At 33.4% G+C, this 18839-nt stretch overlaps 1 protein-coding gene across 1 annotated transcript in view; it reads right to left on the bottom strand.

Moving 5' to 3' along the window:
* Positions 1 to 1018: 1018 nt before the first annotated feature.
* Positions 1019 to 18839, bottom strand: part of LOC132130509 (phospholipid-transporting ATPase IC-like) — a 49376-nt gene continuing 31555 nt past the window's right edge. The window contains exons 12-28 of the mRNA XM_059542229.1: positions 18156 to 18346; positions 17865 to 18073; positions 13073 to 13116; positions 12032 to 12188; positions 11696 to 11884; positions 11499 to 11611; positions 8714 to 8878; positions 7635 to 7746; positions 7475 to 7550; positions 7276 to 7399; positions 5846 to 6137; positions 4535 to 4758; positions 3432 to 3515; positions 3105 to 3350; positions 2809 to 2947; positions 1377 to 1507; positions 1019 to 1275 (exon numbers count right to left, since the gene is read on the bottom strand). Of these exons, the coding sequence (XP_059398212.1) occupies positions 1045 to 1275; positions 1377 to 1507; positions 2809 to 2947; positions 3105 to 3350; positions 3432 to 3515; positions 4535 to 4758; positions 5846 to 6137; positions 7276 to 7399; positions 7475 to 7550; positions 7635 to 7746; positions 8714 to 8878; positions 11499 to 11611; positions 11696 to 11884; positions 12032 to 12188; positions 13073 to 13116; positions 17865 to 18073; positions 18156 to 18346 (2727 nt within the window). The 3' untranslated portion in view covers positions 1019 to 1044. The remainder of the gene's footprint in view (positions 1276 to 1376; positions 1508 to 2808; positions 2948 to 3104; positions 3351 to 3431; positions 3516 to 4534; positions 4759 to 5845; positions 6138 to 7275; positions 7400 to 7474; positions 7551 to 7634; positions 7747 to 8713; positions 8879 to 11498; positions 11612 to 11695; positions 11885 to 12031; positions 12189 to 13072; positions 13117 to 17864; positions 18074 to 18155; positions 18347 to 18839) is intronic.

Genomic DNA, 18839 nt, shown 5'->3' on the forward strand with positions numbered 1-18839 from the left:
ATGATAATTCCTTACCGAGTTCACATTTCAACATAAAAGTCTTCAAATGTAGTTAAGAGGAAAAAAATCTAATCAACACCCTTCAGTACACTGCAAAAAAATCAGTCTCTTGGTCAGTATTTTTGCCTTGTTTTTCAGTGAAAATATATATAAACATTTTTAAACAAGTTTAATCAAAATGTTTAAAGCAGATATTTTTCTTCTCAAATTCATCAAACTAGATTAATTGGATTGAGAAGCAAAACTGTGCATTGTAAAATTGATGATTTTTTTCAGTGGCTGCTTTTTTTCAATTTTGTAAGCTTTATTTATTTAATTATTTAAATTAGATTTATTTTGTTTAAGAACCAAGCAAGAGGAACTTACTTGAGAAGCACAATTGCATAATATCAATTTTACAGAATGCTTTAAAATTAAGTTTATTTTTTTTAATTAATTGCTTTTTTTTTAGATTTAAGCATATAATTATTTTAAGCATAATATTAGATTTATATTTTCTGGTTTTAGGCATTACATTTCAAAACTAAATTTAAGGAGCTTTAAGCCTAAAGCAAAAAAAAAAAAAAAAAAAGTGGCGAAGAATGTGAGAAAAATAATCGCAATTCAAAATATATTCTGGTGTTTATATAATTTTTATATTACACTAAATATGTAATGCTAAGAAAATCTTGGCAGTGTACAAAACAAGATCATTTAAATGAGTGCTGAGCTTACACACATTCACATACTCTTTCGAAGGACATGACCCTGAATTGTGAAATGTGCAAAAATGTGTAATTCCAAACAAAAAAAAGAAAACATGAAATAAAAACCTGAGACAAACAATTTGTTGTACAATCTTGTTGCACGACATTAAAACCAGTCCTGGTCACCGGTGAGTGTTAACTTGTTCTTTCCCTTTAAAAGCCCTTCATCCCCATTTCCCATTGGCTCTTTCATTAGTCCCTCCTCTTTAAATGACACTTGGCCTCTTCCTATTGGCCCGTTCTGGTGGGCAGCTCAGATATGACAGGGTAGTGAGTGTCTGAGGGCGGTTCATTGGTTTCAGATGTTGTCGTCTTGAGGAGCCTCTCGTATGCTCTCTCTGAGCTCGGGCCGGACACGCGGTCGCTGGCGTATGCTGCGTCCCGACACGATGAGGTCGGCGTAGCCGGTCGAGTGTGAGAAGGCGTAAGCAGAGCGACGAGAGTGTACTCCACGCTGGAATGCTGGCTTCTTCTTCTTCCTCTCCTCTTCTTCATCCTCAAGCTCATACTTCTTCCTGTTCCTCTGGACCTGCAGGAAGAACGTGAGGTTGTAGCGGCTCTAGATATGTTGTGCTATATTATATTTAACCCAGAATATTCCTCATTGTTAGGTTTTTTTAAGGATCTCACCTTGTCTCCGACCGAGGGCCAGATGGACTGACAGAGGAACTGGATGCAGATGACGGGAAGGAGACAGATTCCCACCGTCAGGATGATGGTCAGCCACAGGTACGGCTGTCTCAGAGCGTTAGAGGCCGCACCTATGGGTCAGAAACAACAACCGGATTACAACACGACACAGTACAACCCACAGCACAGTCTCTGACCAAACAGAGAACAGGGCAGTAGAGGTCAGGACTATGCCATGGAAGCGGATATTTTAGTATTATTTACATACTATTACAGTATTTATTCATCCTTTAAATTAGATATAACTTTAATAATTTCAGTTTTGTTCTGCTATTTTGTCATCTGTATTCGTTTTTATTTTCAAATATTACTATTAGTATTTATTTTTGTATTTTCAGGCTTTCATTTCAATTTTAGTTACATTTTTAGCAGTTATTTTGTGCATTTGCCATTTGTACTTTTTTTAATAGTACTATTATGATTTGTTTTTAATTTTTCTTTCTTGTTTAAAGGTTTTATTGTAATTTTACTTTCATTTTTAATGTTTTATGCACGTTTGTTTTTTCTGTAGTTTTAGTTTTTACAGATATTTCATTATATATACAGCTTTAGTATAGTTCTAGTTTTTTATTATTAATTTCCAGTAAGCCATTTAAGCTCTTCAACTTAAACTAAAGTTATCATTTTAAATTTTTATTTAGTTTTTCCATCTAATATTTAGATGCTATTTCAGCTTAATTTTAATATACAAAAATGTTTTCAATAGTTTTCATTTAAGCTAGTAAAATATTTAGTTCAGTAAAAGAAGCTTAGCTTTCTTTTAAATGCATATAAAAAAAATTTAAATAGTTTTAAATAGTGCATATTTGATAAATTACTTTTGCTGCAATTTACACAAATATAACAAAAATAAATATATAAAATAATATATGATCACCAATCAACCTTTTTGACCTTCATTTCATACCAAAAGGACTTGGGAGTATAACATTTTGTAGCTTCTGAATTACATTTTGTTTACATGTATATCATAAAATATTTATTGAATATTTAGTTAAATAAATTTAGTTGAAAGTTATATCAAATGCATTTATTTGATGTAAAACAAACTTAAATTTCTTTTGAATGCAACTTTTTTTTTAATCATGTATGCATTTTTGCTAAATTAGTTTTAACTGTAATATATTTTTTAACATTTATTTTATATTTAAAAATAATAATAATAATATAATTATATTTAATTAACATATAAATCTGATGGTTTCTATAAAAAACATGTGCCTAACCTATAAAATCCCAAAAGTATAGTCATACAAAATCATACAATTCTGCACAGATTGTGAAGTTTTGCTCATTCCTATCACCAATCCCTATCGATGTCATTTTTACATGATCATGGAAAGCAAGGACTACTTGTGACTTTGTCACAAACCTGTGAAAGTGAAGGTGGTTGGGAGGATGATGTGGATTCCTGCGCTGTGGAAGTCAAACATGATACCGAAGTAAATGGCTATACTGGCGATCACTGCGAAAAAGTTCACAAACGTCCAGTAGGAGGTGTTCAACGAGATCTGGAGCATAAAGAAACAATATCACATCAGATCGATGAGAAGAGCACTGAGTCATTCAGATCTGATCAACATGCATGTTCAATTCAAATTAGAGACACAGAAGGCCTCTTTATTTGGACACTGAAACGTCACATGATCAAAATCAACCAATAGGCACCTGCAGGTTGACGGTGATGATGAGCGATGAAGCTGCGACCACAGCGAACGACTGGTTATCGGACGGAGCCTCGCCGTCCTGTCCCATGGTCTGCAGGAACGCACCGTACGGGATGAAGAAGATCATGAGGGACGTGTAGATGCCGTGGAACAAGCTGATGAAGAAGTTCTTGTAGTTAAACAGCGATCCTTGCTGCCCCGGGAGATACAGCTTCGGGTAGCGTAAACTCAGCTTGTCGTTCACGTCCTACAGGAGCAAACGTGTCAGTGGTGTTCGATAGGTTTCACGGTGACTTCAGTACAGATCGAAGCTCTAGTGAACTGATACCTGTTCCAGAAGGCCGATGAGGAGAACAGGAAGACTGCTGTAGCAAACGTTGTATAGAGTGATGAACCAGTCTTCATAAACTGTCTACAAAACACACACAACAACAACTTCCTTAAAAACAAGATTCACACTAAATGCTGTCAACTTTATCTCTGCATATGCTGGGAGTGTCATGAGCTTTAAAGACTTGAGGGTTAAAGTGAAGATGTTATCATTAAAACATTGAATATACTTCTGGCTGTATTAGAATATAAATATATTCCTGTTTTAGAAATAATATGGATACTAATAATACTACTGATACCAATAATTATTATTACTACTGTATTAATATCGTAATACAACTGCACTGTAGAATAAATATATTGAGTAATATTTATAACAGCAACAATAATTATAATGCATCTGTTGTTGTTGTTGCGATCATATATAAATGTATTATTATTATTATTATTATTATTATATTATTTCTAATACAGAAATATATTACTATTGTAAAACAAATTAATAGTCAAATAAATGTCTTAAAAATGTGTAAAAATTTATTTGATACCAGCACTGTACGATAAATATATTAGATAATATATTTATAACAACAACAATAATAATTATAATATTTTTGTTGTTGTTATCAGATTAATTATTATTATTATTATTAGTATTATTATTATAAGTTCCTAGACAGAAATAACAAAAAAACTCACTTTACAAATAAATATATTAAAAATATGTAAAATAATATATTAATGATAAGAATACATTATTATTATTATATTAATTTAGCATTATTATTTCTAAGACAGAAATATATTACTACTGTAAAGAAAATGCATAATAAAATTAATATATATAAAAAAATATGTAATTTGTTATTATTATTATTACTACGCTATAAGACCTGAATCTCAATCAAGAGTTTCATTTGATAGGAAAATCCTTTGATTATGGTCAAAAGTAAATACATTTTAACGATGCACTTAATGTTCCCAATGGTATCAAGAAAGCTACTGAATATCAGTATTTTAGTTTGACATTCCAGTATTGTGACAAAACTAGCATTAAATGTCCCAAACGTCTGTAAATCAGCTCTCAGTGTCTCATACCTGTGCGGAAAATCCATTGAAGAAGGCGAACCAGAAGTGCACCAGAGTGAAGGCGAAGTTCTTGTAGAAGAAGTAGCGCAGGAATTTGCACATGCGGATGTAGGACCAGCGTCCGTGGACCAGCAGGAGGCGCTGAAGATAACGAAACTGAGCGAAGGCGTAATCGCTGGACATCACCGCCTGCATCCCCTCCTGACCGCTGATGCCCACACCGATGTCCGCAGCTGCAAAGGAGCATGGGAAGGAGACAACTGCACTTTTATACCCTTGACAAAACACTTAAAATAAATGAATACTTTGAATAAAAGTTGATTCTCTGATCATTGTCTGGATCAAGATTATTATTGTTAACTAAAACTAGAACTATATACATTTTACTTCAAGTGCTATACTTGAATAAATAAATAAAAATAAAATGTATTCAAATAAAATAAAATAAAAGAGGTTAACTAGGTAGGTTTCAGCTAGTTGGCGACTGGGGAAAACATATATATATATATATTTTAGCTTAATTTGAAGAACTAAAATAACCCAAACTTAAATAAAAAGAAGATATAAACAATGAAAACACACAACAAAAAACAAAAATAATAATAATAATAATAATAATAATAATATTATATATATATATATATATATATATATATATATATATATAAAACCACATTTAATAAATATATATAAAATATATATAATAACAACAGACATATAAAGAAAACAAAACAAAAAAAGACTAACAAATTAATAAATTACTAAAACTTAAATTAAAATCATAACAGAGAACATAAATAAGAAACCCTTCACAAAATATTAATCAAAACTAATAGTTGCCTCTACAACTGCACTTTTGAACTCTTTAAAAAAAACTTTAACTGAATTAATATGAGTAAAAAGTTTATTCTCTGATTGTTGTCTAGATCAGGCTTATTATAATTAACAATGACAAACTAAAACAATAAAATAAAATCCAGTTGCCTAAAAACAACTTTACATTTATTTTTAATTTAACTTTAAGTGCTAAAATAACTAAAACTGAAACAAATAATAATAAAAACACATGTAAAAAAAATAAACTTATTAAAAATGACAAAAAGACACAACGAAAATGACTAAAATTGAATTTAAAACTACATTTTTAAATCTTAATGCTAAATTCAGTCATAAATGACAGTCTAAAATTACACTAAAGACTACATTTAGTAACTAAGACTAAAAATGAACATCTAAAATAATAAAAACTCTCTAATAGATTCTGAATGGCTCTAAAATAACATGGGTGTGGGTCAGGGATGAGATCCGGCTCTCACTCACTCTTGATCATGTTGACGTCGTTGGCTCCGTCGCCGATGGACAGAGTCACGGCCTTCTTGTAGCGTTTGACCAGACTGACCACGGTGGCCTTCTGTTTGGGCGTCACGCGACAGCAGATCACTGAGCTGCATTCACACGCCATGTCCACGAAGTCCTCCTGTCTCTTCTCCTTCTCCCAGTCGTCCACAGGCTGGTTGCTGTCTGGAGGATTGGTGGAGTGTATGAACCGCTTCCTGAGCTTCTTCAGTCGCAAGCGACGACGCTTCTTCTTCTTCTCATACAGGATCTCATTCTGCACAGAGAGCAGAAAGTATTATAGTGTCATGAGTCCGGACCCGGTGTTCCTCCCTCTCACCACCAGAGGGCGCCACGTGTGTTACTCGTGCTTGTATTTCGGCTTGTCCCTGTGATTCGTTTCAGTTTTGTTTTTGCAGTGTTGGCCTTTTTGTTTCATTCTTATTAAAATTAATCTTCCCTGCATCTTGGACCCTGACCTTGTTCTTAGTAGGAGATTCATACTTTAGAACATCTTTTATTTGATTCCTGATGACCCGATCAACTTTAGCTATTTATTTCCATTTTAAAAATAATATTACGGGCCAATATGTAAATCTATTATCAGTCTTTGTGAGAAAAAAACATTATTAGATATTGGCAACATATTCTAACACTATTTTAACATCGTTTATGTCAATATTTCTGCAACAGGCACTGCAGCACAATGTCCATATTTTACTCGAATTATCTATTTTTTTTTCTCATGCACATGAAATTAGTTGTCCAGCCAAATTACATAAGGAAAATATTAAAACTTATTTAAAACTTTAAATTTGAAAGTTACAGTAGCGTTCAAAAGTTTAAGGTGGGTACGTTTTTTTAATGTTTTTTGACTCTTCTGCTCACCAAGGCTGCATTTATGTGATCAAAAATACAGTAAAAACATTTTATTTTAAAATAATTGTGTCATATTATGTAAATATATAGTCAAATGTAATTTATTTCTGTGATGTGCCGAAGTATTTTCAGCATCGTCCAGTCGTCAGTGTCACATTACCTTTCAGAAATCATTTGCTACTCAAGAAACATTTCTGATTGTTATTTCTAAGCTTCATATTTTTGTGGAAACCGTCATACGTTTTATTTTTCAGGATTCTCTTACGAACAAAAAGTTCCAAATTTATTTGAATTAGAAACATTTTGTAACAAATGTCTGTCACTGTATTATTAAATCACTGTATAACACTGTACTCACCCCAAACCTTTGAATGATTTTATATTAATTATTATGTTTGTTTTATGTATTTATTTGAAAGCAGTTCAGTTCCACATGTAGCTTTTTATATTTAGTTGAGTTATATCAACCTCATGTCAAATGGAGTGCTTTGGTTTGTGTTTTAATGTGAGAGTGGATCAGTGTTTGGTGAACGCACCAGCCAGCCTCCAGTGATGACGAGCGCGTTCTTGCCAGGCTCTGTGAAAAACGGCTCCTTCAGCTTCTTATTGCGTCCTTGAGGGTCGTTGCGCCTTTGTGTCTGTCTGTTCCTCAGCTGAACACTGAGAGAGAATCAAGAAGAGAGTCAGAAAGCAGACGCTCAGTCTCAAGACACTGACACATTCACCGACACGTACTTCACGTCCTCTCCGTACTGGATCTTCATATCGTCGGTCAGCAGTTGGCAGGCGTAGCCGATGTTCTCAGCGGTCTCTGAGCGTTAAGCAAACAAAACCCATTAGAAATCAAACTGATATCTCTTAAAAGGACTCATTATTTCACATGTGCATCGCTCACCTTTCTTGTCTCCGGTCAGAACCCAGATCTTGATGTCAGCTTTGGCCAGTTTTGCGATGGTTTCTGGGACGCCGTCCTGAAGTTTATCTTCAATGGCTGTCGCTCCAATCAGCTGAATGAATGAACATAACATTTATTTATTATAAATAATTTTTTTTAAATAAATCTACCATAAAAATAAATTACTGTATACATAATATTACATAGAAATATTTATTTTATTTTATATCTAATAATTTTTTAGCGCATTAAAACAATCTAAATACATTAATTAAAAAAATAGATTTTTGAACTTTAATAAACAATTATAAATAAGATATATCTTGCAGATATCTGGTAGGCTGAATAACATAAAAGTTAAATTATATATATATATATATATATATATATATAATAAAATGTAATTCATTTATAATATACATGTAAAAAATATATTAACAAACTTAATATAATTTGTTTTTATTAAGAATATTTCACTGATACCTGGCAAAACATTTAATATAATGCCAATATTTTTGTACAGTTAGACAGTTTCACAAAGTTGCTGAAATTAAATTAATTTAGACATTATCAGCCTAAAATTCAATTGAAAATATTTTTACAATATGCATATTATATTATTTTAAAATTATGCATATTATATAACATTGTTGCATATTAAGTCATCTTGGAGAAAAGTGTCTGCTAAAAAGTGTCTGTTATCAGGCAATAGCCAAACGCTGACTAATACACTAGATCAGTGGTTCCCAACCTTTTTCAACTCGCGGCCCACACAACCAAACACACACAAAAATGTACTGACCCCGCTATTGTTGGGTTATTAACTTAGTACTCAGAAGCTAGATTGTTAACTGTCTTCATTGAATGAACTGGCAATGAACAGAAAATGTTATGACTAAGACATTTTTACATATATGAACAATATTATTATGTCTTTTAATAGTAATTGGCGGCCCACCTGCAATACCATCGCGACCCTCTAGGGGGCCACGGCCCACAGGTTGAAAACCACTGCACTAGATCACTAGTCACTTCCCTGAAATTAATAATGATTTTTTTTTTCGTTCTTATTTCTATACCAAAAGGTTTTCCTCGATCTCTTCGTACACCGTGTCCAGAGCCTCCTCACGGTTCTCCATTGAAACGCTGGCGGCCTGGTGTTTCTGAGACCAGGCGTCATACTCCGCCTGACTGATGTCCTTATAGCAGAGACACAGAGTCCGCAGCGTCTCGTTCGCAAAGATCTGAAAGAAAAATACAACCGTTTAGCACCGTGTTTCTCAACTGGGGGTGGTCTGTGGCGTAATTCCAGGGGGTCCGCAGGATCGATACTAAAAAATATAATAATAATAACAACATAAATAAAATTCTTATTAACTGACATTTTATTTGATCTAATATTGACAGCAATATTATTACAAAAACCATAAAAAAATCAGGTTCAAGTTCAAGTTACTTTAGGTGCATTTTCATATTTGCCGTCATTTTTAATAATTCACGGGAACAGCTTGTTAAAAGCATTCTGTCTATTGAAATATGTTTTACATGTCAATCTTATTGTATTTGACGACTGTGTAATTTTAATGCAAATGTAGAAAGAAAAAATACTTATTTTAGTTGACAACACAACACCAGAATGCAAAATTTTATTTGTGACAAGCCAGTGCAAATTTCACATTTAAAATGGAATGAATAACTTTACATTCAGATGGACCTTTATTAATGTATATGAGTTAATATACAATTGAAGGTCAAGGCAATGAAGCATTACCGTTAGTTTTTTTTCATGTTGTTAAATACTGACCAGTAACAAAAGCAACACAAATGTATTTTTATGTAAATCCTTGTTGACAAGTTAAATTCAGCTACAACAAATGGGAGTAAAATATGTAAATACTGTTTTATATAATGAAATGTTTCACAAGTCAATGTTATTGTGTTTCATGATTGTGTTATTTTCAGTCAAATTAAAAAAAATCTGTTATTTTAGTTGCCAGTTATTATTAATAAAGTATACAATTATTTGGACTCAATTAAATACTAATTTTGAAAATGTGATGTGAATGGAAAACTGAAACTAATTAACTTTTCCACGACATTCTAATTCATTGAGATGCACCTGTTTAAAGGCTGTTACTTAAAATTCGTTTTTTTTTTTCTCAGCTTCAGCAGCATGTACATACACCAACATTTAAAGTTTTACTTCTATCTATATTCTAAAGGTTTTTTTTTTTTTTTTTGGATACTGACAGCATTTTCTGATTTATAACTAGTGATCGACCGATATTGATTTTCTATTTTTACCGATACCAATTATTTGTATGTTTATGTGCCGATAACCGATTTGCAGAACCGATATTTATTAACTGTTATAAAGTAAATAAATGACTGAGTGAAGAAAAAACATACTTCACTTTGGTTTTTCCTCTTTTCAGTCATCTTTTTTTAAGTGTTGAAATTTAGTATTTCATGTTAAGTTTAATCTTTATACAATAAAAAACAGTTTATTAATAAAAAGCATCAAAAGCAACATCACTAATATTAACAATAAGCAAAATAAATGTAAAATGTCTAATTTTTTCAAATGGAGAAAATAAATAAAGGACAGGAGTCATATCAACTAACGAGCTGGTTAGCTGAATCAGGTGTGTTAACAAAGAGAGACATGCAAAAAATTACGAATTGAGAACCGCTGATTTAACTCATGCAAAGTTACATCTTTATTGGGCGAGGATCTTGACTGATTATCTGCGTGACTCTGACTTCACGAGACTAACGATGAGCATAGACAACAGAGAAAGAATTAAATTCAGCGCTTTTATTTCCAACATGCGTTCATTCATGGCTGCATATTCAGGCAGTTACGTCTTTATTGTGACAGGACTTGATGGATTATTTAACATGACTCCATCTCTATTTCTTAGAGCCAAGCTGCATAAACTATATATCAGGCATTTATGTAATGCATCTAACTTCTGCATAACTGGCTGTTATGTTAAATTAAGTTTACGAACTACACCAAATCAACATACACAAGATGGCTGCGTTTATCGGTAAATCCGATATTACAAAACCGATATACGTTTAAGATAAGATGCTTAAATATCGGGGAAAATATTAGTAAATTGATATATCTGTCGATCTGTAGTTATAACGAAAGATATCCAAAAATCCCTAAATTTTTTTTTACTTTTATTACCGTATTTTTTGGACTATAAGTCGCACCTGAGTAGAAGTCGCATCAGTCCAAAAATACGTCATGACGAGTAAAAAAACACATATAAGAGGGGGCGCTCTATGCTTTCTTTGGTAGACTACAGGAGCACTGAGCAGCATAGAGCGCCCTCTCGCGGCTGTAGACGGTAATGTTTTCTCTTGGTTCATGTCAAATTAATTTTGATAAATAAGTCGCACCTGACTATAAGTCGCAGGACCAGCCAAACCAAGAAAAAAAGTGCGACTTATAGTCCGGAAAAAACAGTAGGTTTTTTTTTAACAAGTCTATATAGTTGTTATGAATTTTTTCTTTAGTTTTAGTTTTTTTGTGCATCAAGATAAACTTAATGAAAATTTGAAATGTTGCCTTGGTAAATAAGTTATTTTATATTTGATTTTTTTTTTCAGTTTATTTTAAGTTTTATGATTAGAGTTAGATATAATAACACTGCTTTTGATACAGTCAAATGAGTAGTCTTTTGATATTCCATATGGTGCTTTCTTCTACTGACACATTTACATTTTTTTTTTTTTAAATTATCTCTTTGCATTCATTTGTCATTCTTTGCATTCAATTGTCATTTAGCGCTCTGTCTGTTTACCTCATTAACATATATTAATGGTTTTATTAAAAGTGTTGGTACTCACGTCCAGAGATTCTTGCGTGGTTTCTTTATTTTTGCTATTAGGATCGAGTCGCTGGTAGATCACAGTGTCTGCGCCCTTACAGTACAGACGAATTTTACCATCTGGAAATCTCACTACACACAAACACACACAAGAGTGAGAAATAGATTACAGCAACTGACAGACAGGAAGTGAAGAAGAGAAAGAGAAAGACTCACGGATGATGGACATGCGCTTGCGGTCACTGTTGAAGTCGAGCAGAGCGAGCATCTCATAGCGCTCCTCATGGTCCATCTCCAGGATGGTGATGGTATCCTGCGTTCGGGACAAGAACACGTAACCAAAGTTGCATGCAGCTGTGACCAGAGCGCCCTCATCAGGAGATGCAGCCTGGTACACCAACTCATCTGAACACAGAGAAAATATGCAGCATACAAATAAACAGAAGCATTTTTTAGCTTTTACACAAAATAGGATTAAGAAATGAAACATTCTTGTATAAAGGTTTATTATTGTATAATCTCAGCAGACAATGATGGTTTTGGTCTCCTCACCCCCTTTCTGCTCAACCATGACGGTGTGACACAAGGACAGGAGTTTGAAGAACTCCAGAATTTGGGGGTCCTCCTTCGAACGGATAGAGGAAACGAGGAATTGGTCTTCGAACTGGAAGTTCTTGTCGGCGTACTTATTCCAACTGAAATCCACAGGCTGAGTAAAAGTTAGAGAGAAAAGTGAAATAAATATAAACGACCAATCAAACATTTTGACTAAAAGCTATTAGCTTTAAAGGCTATCTTAAAATGACGTAAGCTAAAACTGAATAAAATCATGTTGAATACGGAATAAAAAATAAATAAAATGAATAAATGCCCTCTATAAATAAAATACGCTTTCTAAAATTAATTAATAAACTGTACACATTTGCCCTCTATAAATAAACTATGAATCAAATACTCTATGAATGCACCATCTATAAATAGAAATCAACCAATCAATAAATATATAAATAAATACATAAAACCCTCTCTCTATAATAAACAAACAAACTGTAGATGTACTCTCTATAAATAAAAATCAACCAATGAATGAATATATAAATGTATTCACTATAAATAAAATATAATAAAATCTATTAATCAAAATACAAATGCACTTTCTATAAACACAAATAATGCTCAATCAAAAAGACTAAAAATGCACTCTCAAATAATAATCAATCAATAAAATTATAAAGTTGTAAATTTACTCTATATAAATAACAATAAAATAATGTCAATATACAAAACTTTATAAATGTATTCTCTATAAATAAAAAGTAAAAGTAATCAAATCAATAAAATTATAAACGCACTATGAATAAAATAATTTAATCAATCAATAAAACTATATAAATGTACTCTATAATTAAAAATAATAAATCAAATAAATCATTCAAATAAAAAATGTAAATGCATATACAGAAAGTGGATCTAACACACACACACACATATATATGTGTGTGTGTGTGTGTGTGTGTGTGCATGTATATATATATATATATATATATATATAACATGTAATTTTAAAGTATAGATGTAATTCTGCGTACGTACCGTTCCATGATCCAGTGCCACACCGTCTGCACTGGTGGGATCTCCTACATATTAACATAAAGCATTGTCAATTTACACACTAATTTAGATCACTGGATTGATAAAGCAATAACACTAAAGAATTAGCACTTCAAATAGTGCTGGATCATAAAGCACTAAAGCACCCTTCTGAGTGCAGACAGCATGGAATGAGACGTCTTAATATACCTTTAACTTAACAACCTTCTCAAATATGAGTCACTCATTTAATACTCACTGTTAGGGGTTTATAAGCATGATTATAAGCAAACAGATGATATCGAGTAATTTCATGGCAAGGTCGAAGGTGTCATCCAGGTTTAAATTCATTGTTCCCAATCACAGAAACCTGACCTGAGTGAAATTTAAGCCTCAAATCTCCCCCACAGTCACACAAACAAACACACACACACACACACACACACACAAGTCTATGAAGTCACAAACACAAACGTGAGGGCTGTGAGCTAGGCTCAAATAAAACCACCGATTAAATCTGATCAGACACATTACACGCTGTGAAAACTTATCCAAATACATTTATCACTCAAGCTCTTTTCTCTTCCTTGATTTAAATGCATCTACTGTTTTGACATATAAAACCTCAATAACAAGTGGTTAAATTTCATGTGACTCGACTGCATGTATTAACCCTGTAAATCCTGACATGAAATAGTAGTTCAAATCAGACTTTTATGGCTCATATAGTATGATATGGTGAGAAAATGAAGTAAAAACACCTACGTTTTATTCAGAGGCCCAAATGGCGCAAGAAATATGCAGTTTGGTGAAGATTATGATAACTATATGGACAAAAAGATAGCTTGTAATATATATATCAATTAGATCTTTATAACAGTATAACATATACTTACATAAAATAATATAAATACACACTATGTCCCAGTAATATATAAGATGATATTTAAATGCTTATTTTGATGATCAAAACACACACACACACACACACACACACACATATATACTGTGTATATATATATATACACACAGTACAGACCAAAAGTTTGGACACCTTCTCATTCAAAGAGTTTTCTTTATTTTCATGACTATGAAAATTGTAGAGTCACACTGAAGGCATCAAGGGCTATTTGACCAAGAAGGAGAGTGATGGGGTGCTGCGCCAGATGACCTGGCCTCCACAGTCACCGGACCTGAACCCAATCGAGATGGTTTAGGGGTGAGCTGGACCGCAGACAGAAGGCAAAAGGGCCAACAAGTGCTAAGCATCTCTCGGGGAACTCCTTCAAGACTGTTGGAAGACCATTTCAGGTGACTACCTCTTGAAGCTCATCAAGAGAAAGCCAAGAGTGTGCAAAGCAGTAATCAAAGCAAAAGGTGGCTACTTTGAAGAACCTACAATATGACATATTTTCAGTTGTTTCACACTTTTTTGTTATGTATATAATTCCACATGTGTTAATTCATAGTTTTGATGCCTTCAGTGTGAATCTACAATTTTCATAGTCATGAAAATAAAGAAAACTCTTTGAATGAGAAGGTGTGTCCAAACTTTTGGTCTGAAAAAGTTTATAAAAAGTATGAATAAATGATGAATTATATTTTTTTATACTGATGAATAAAAAGTAAAAAAATGTTTTTTTTTTTTTAAATAAAATCAATACTTTTATTCAGCAAGGATGTGTTAAATTGATAAAAAGTGATAGTAAAGAAAATATACTATTAGAATATATATTATTAGTATTTTTTTTTATTTAGAATAAATGCAGTTCTTTTTAACCTTTTATTCATCAAATATATTAGACAGCAGAACTGTTTCCAACACTCATAATAAATCAGAATATTAGAATGATTTCTAAATGATCATGTGATAGACTGGATGTTATGTGACATTGAAGGCTGGAGGAATGATGCTGAAAATTCAGCTTTGCATCACAGGAATAAATTATTTTTTTTAAGTATATTCAAATAAAAAACTATTATTTTAAGTTGTAATAAAATTTCACAATATTACTGTTTTCTCTGTATTTTTGATCAGATAAATGTAGGCTTGATGAGCAGAAGATATATATATACACACACACACACATACAGGTGCATCTCAATAAAGTAGAATTTCATGAAAAAGTTCATTTTATTAGTAATTCAAGCATTCTAACAGAAAGTTGAGTGGAAGGAAAAAGTGTGGAAGACAAAGATGCACAACCAACCGAGAGAACCGCAGCCTTATGAGGATTGTCAAGCAAAATTGACTGAACTTCACAAGGAATGGACTGAGGCTGGGGCTGGACTCAAGGCATCAAGAGCCACCACACACAGACGGGTCAAGGAATTTACTGAACCATAGACAACGTCAGAGACGTCTTACCTGTGCTAAGCAGAAGAAGAACTGGACTGTTGCCATTGGTCTGAAGTCCTCTATTCAGATGAGAGCAAGTTTGACGATGCTGATTTCATTTTTCCAGCAGGATTTGGTACCTCCCCACACTGCCAAAAGCACCAATTTTTGTGAAAAAACCAGAGGGGGGATGCTTTTGAAATATTTTATAAAATGCTTTTAATACGACGGAAACTGTATTTAGTGTGATCTCAGTTTAATAAAAAACATTGTAGGCCTACGTTAGGCCTATTAATTGTAATGATTTAATGTCCACTGTTATTCAAACAACAAATTATATAGAGAAAGCGAGCAAAGAAGACAAAAAGCTTTTTGAAATATCAGTTAAACCATTGCGTCGCAAAATAATTCATTTATTTTTATTCAATCATTTGATTCAGATCTATACTTCAAAGCGTGTATCACGAATCATTTGATTCAGATTGGGTTTTCAAAGCATGTATCACGAATCATTTGATTCAGATTGGGTTTTCAAAGCGTGTATCACGAATCATTTGATTCAGATTGGGTTTTCAAAGCATGTATCACGAATCATTTGATTCAGATTGGGTTTTCAAAGCGTGTATCACGAATCATTTGATTCAGATTGGGTTTTCAAAGCGTGTATCACGAATCATTTGATTCAGATCGATACTTCAAAGAGTGTATCACAAATTTTTTGATTCAGATCGATACATAAAAGTGTGTATCACGAATCATGTGATTCAGATCGATACATCAAAGCGTGTATCATGAATCATTTGATTCAGATCGATAAATCAAAGCGTGTATCACGAATCATTTGATTCAGATCGATACATCAAAGCGTATATCACGAATCATTTGATTCAGATCGATACATCAAAGCGTGTATCACGAATCATTTGATTCAGATCGATACATCAAACCGTGTATCACGAATCATTTGATTCAGATTGGGTTTTCAAAGCGTGTATCACGAATCATTTGATTCAGATTGGGTTTTCAAAGCGTGTATCACGAATCATTTGATTCAGATCAATACGCCAAAGCGTGTATCACGAATCATTTAATTCAGATCGATACATCAAAGCGTGTATCACGAATCATTTGATTCAGATCAATACGCCAAAGCGTGTATCACGAATCATTTAATTCAGATCGATACATCAAAGCGTGTATCACGAATCATTTGATTCAGATCAGGACTTCAGAGTGGGTTTGTTAGATTTTAAGTAATTCAGCAGAGGCAGGGAAGCATAGCCCAGATCCCCTCCCCAATAAGTTTTGAGCAGTTAAAGGCCTTACTGTGCTATTCGCGCGTAGTTGGACACTTGGACATTTTGAATTTATTCGCTTCATTCACGAGTGAAATTCGTCACAACAGACATTAATTCGTATCATGGGAGGGGCTTCTGCCAGTTGAGGTAAGTTAATTGCTGTTCTGATCTAATGCGCTACTGCACTGTAACGTACAGTAGACACATAGACAGTAGCTCGTACGTCATGTGCAGATCGCTCGCGCACAGAATCATTGAGCACAGAAATGTACTGTCAACACAGTTCTGTGATCTCTCAATAAAATAGCTTAGAAACTGAAAAGTTCAAGCATATATTTGTTAATAACTAAATCCCACAGCATCACTACTACTAAATAATTCACACACACAATCACTCTCACTAATGCATTCATATAAATGTAATCTTTACGGTGTTACTTTATTTAGAACGAGTAGAAATCTGTGAGAAATAAAACGACCCAAAGGCAAAAGAACTGATAAAAATGAGCTTTTATAGGAGCAATAGTCATGTATGCAGCGCTGTGTCATATGCCATAGCTGTACACGAGGTGTTTTCACAGCTCCAGACTTATTTGTTCATTAATGACGTCATCAGCGACTAGTCGACTTCGACTCAACTTAAAAGTCGCATAAAAGTCGACTTTAAAAAAATCAGAAGTCATTCAACCCCTAGTATGAAGACGTATCATACAGCTTCGGGTATCCACATACAGCGAAGATGACTTTGTCCTCCATTGTTGTTTTGGATTTTCCCTCCGCTCGCTAAGTTGTAATCACATCACTACTAGAGCAAGCTCCTGATTGATTAACACGGCGGGAAATTTTGCCAAAGTTCTGATTTTCCAACTTGCGCGATTCACATTTTGTGCTTCAAAACACCCGAAACGCATAATTCACGCCGCGTCTATAATGCGAATCGCGTCTATCACGCTGCCTCATTCGCACGAATCGCATTGCACGATGTCTGTAGTCTATAAATGTAAATCACTCGTGCTTAATGCTTCATTCACGTCTGGTGTGAACGCACCATTAGAAACTATCAAATGAGATACTGTTGAAATTATCCGGTTGACTTCCTCAAGAAACATTTCTGGATTTATATTGTTCCTCTAAAAACAGAGTTGGTGGTTTGTCTTACCGTAGTTGCGTCCTGTGATGGTGCACTTCTTGAAGGCCATGATGTTCTGCGTAAGCGTGCCGGTTTTATCAGAGAAGATGTACTCGATCTGCCCCAGCTGTTCGTTCAGCGTGGTGGTCCTGGCTTTGGCCGGCGTGTCTTTGTCAGCGTAGTACATCTGCAGATCCCAGTTAATGAACCTACTCTGTCCCAGGCGGATCACCTCCACACTGAGAGAACAAAACCAGTGAGCTATCTGCTGAATAACGAGAGCTGTGTGCACAGAGAGCGGAGGAGAGACGGCTGTCGTACCTCACATAGAGAGAGATGGGCACCATGGTGTTGAGGATGATGATGTAGCCCCAGAAACTGATGAAGCCTCGGGTAGATGAAGAGTAGCCGAGGCCGTCGAACAGATACCAGGCCTTCGAGCCGATGCTCTCGTACCAGTACGTGTGTCCGATGGCCAGACCAGCACACAAAAAAACCAACAACCCAAAGATCTACAGGGAGAACCAGAGAGCCATGGAAACATTTTAGGATTGATTTAATGCTTATGTTACAGCATCTTAAAATATTACTCTTAAAAAAAACAAAATATGCACTCTCCATTATTAAGATGAATAGAGATTTGAAAAGAGACTTTACAAATGGTCTCAATAAAAAACTAAACTAATATATATATATATAACTATATTTCTATAAAACTATATTAATAAATATACAATTAAAAATATAAATAATTCACTCTCTATAAATTCAAGTTATAAATGACAATTTTGAATACAATAAATAAACAAACCTGTGAATTCACTGACTATAAATACAATTTATAGTATATTAATAAAATATGGAATATAACTATTAGATAAACCTCTATCAATTTATTCTATAAATAAAAATATTTAATAAATAAATAAACAACACTACAAAAATCTCTCTCTATAATTACAACTAATAAATAAAGTCTAGAACAGCATTCTCTAGAAATAAATA

This window comes from Carassius carassius, chromosome 47 (genome assembly GCF_963082965.1).
Source record: "Carassius carassius chromosome 47, fCarCar2.1, whole genome shotgun sequence".
Taxonomy (NCBI): Eukaryota; Metazoa; Chordata; class Actinopteri; order Cypriniformes; family Cyprinidae; genus Carassius; species Carassius carassius.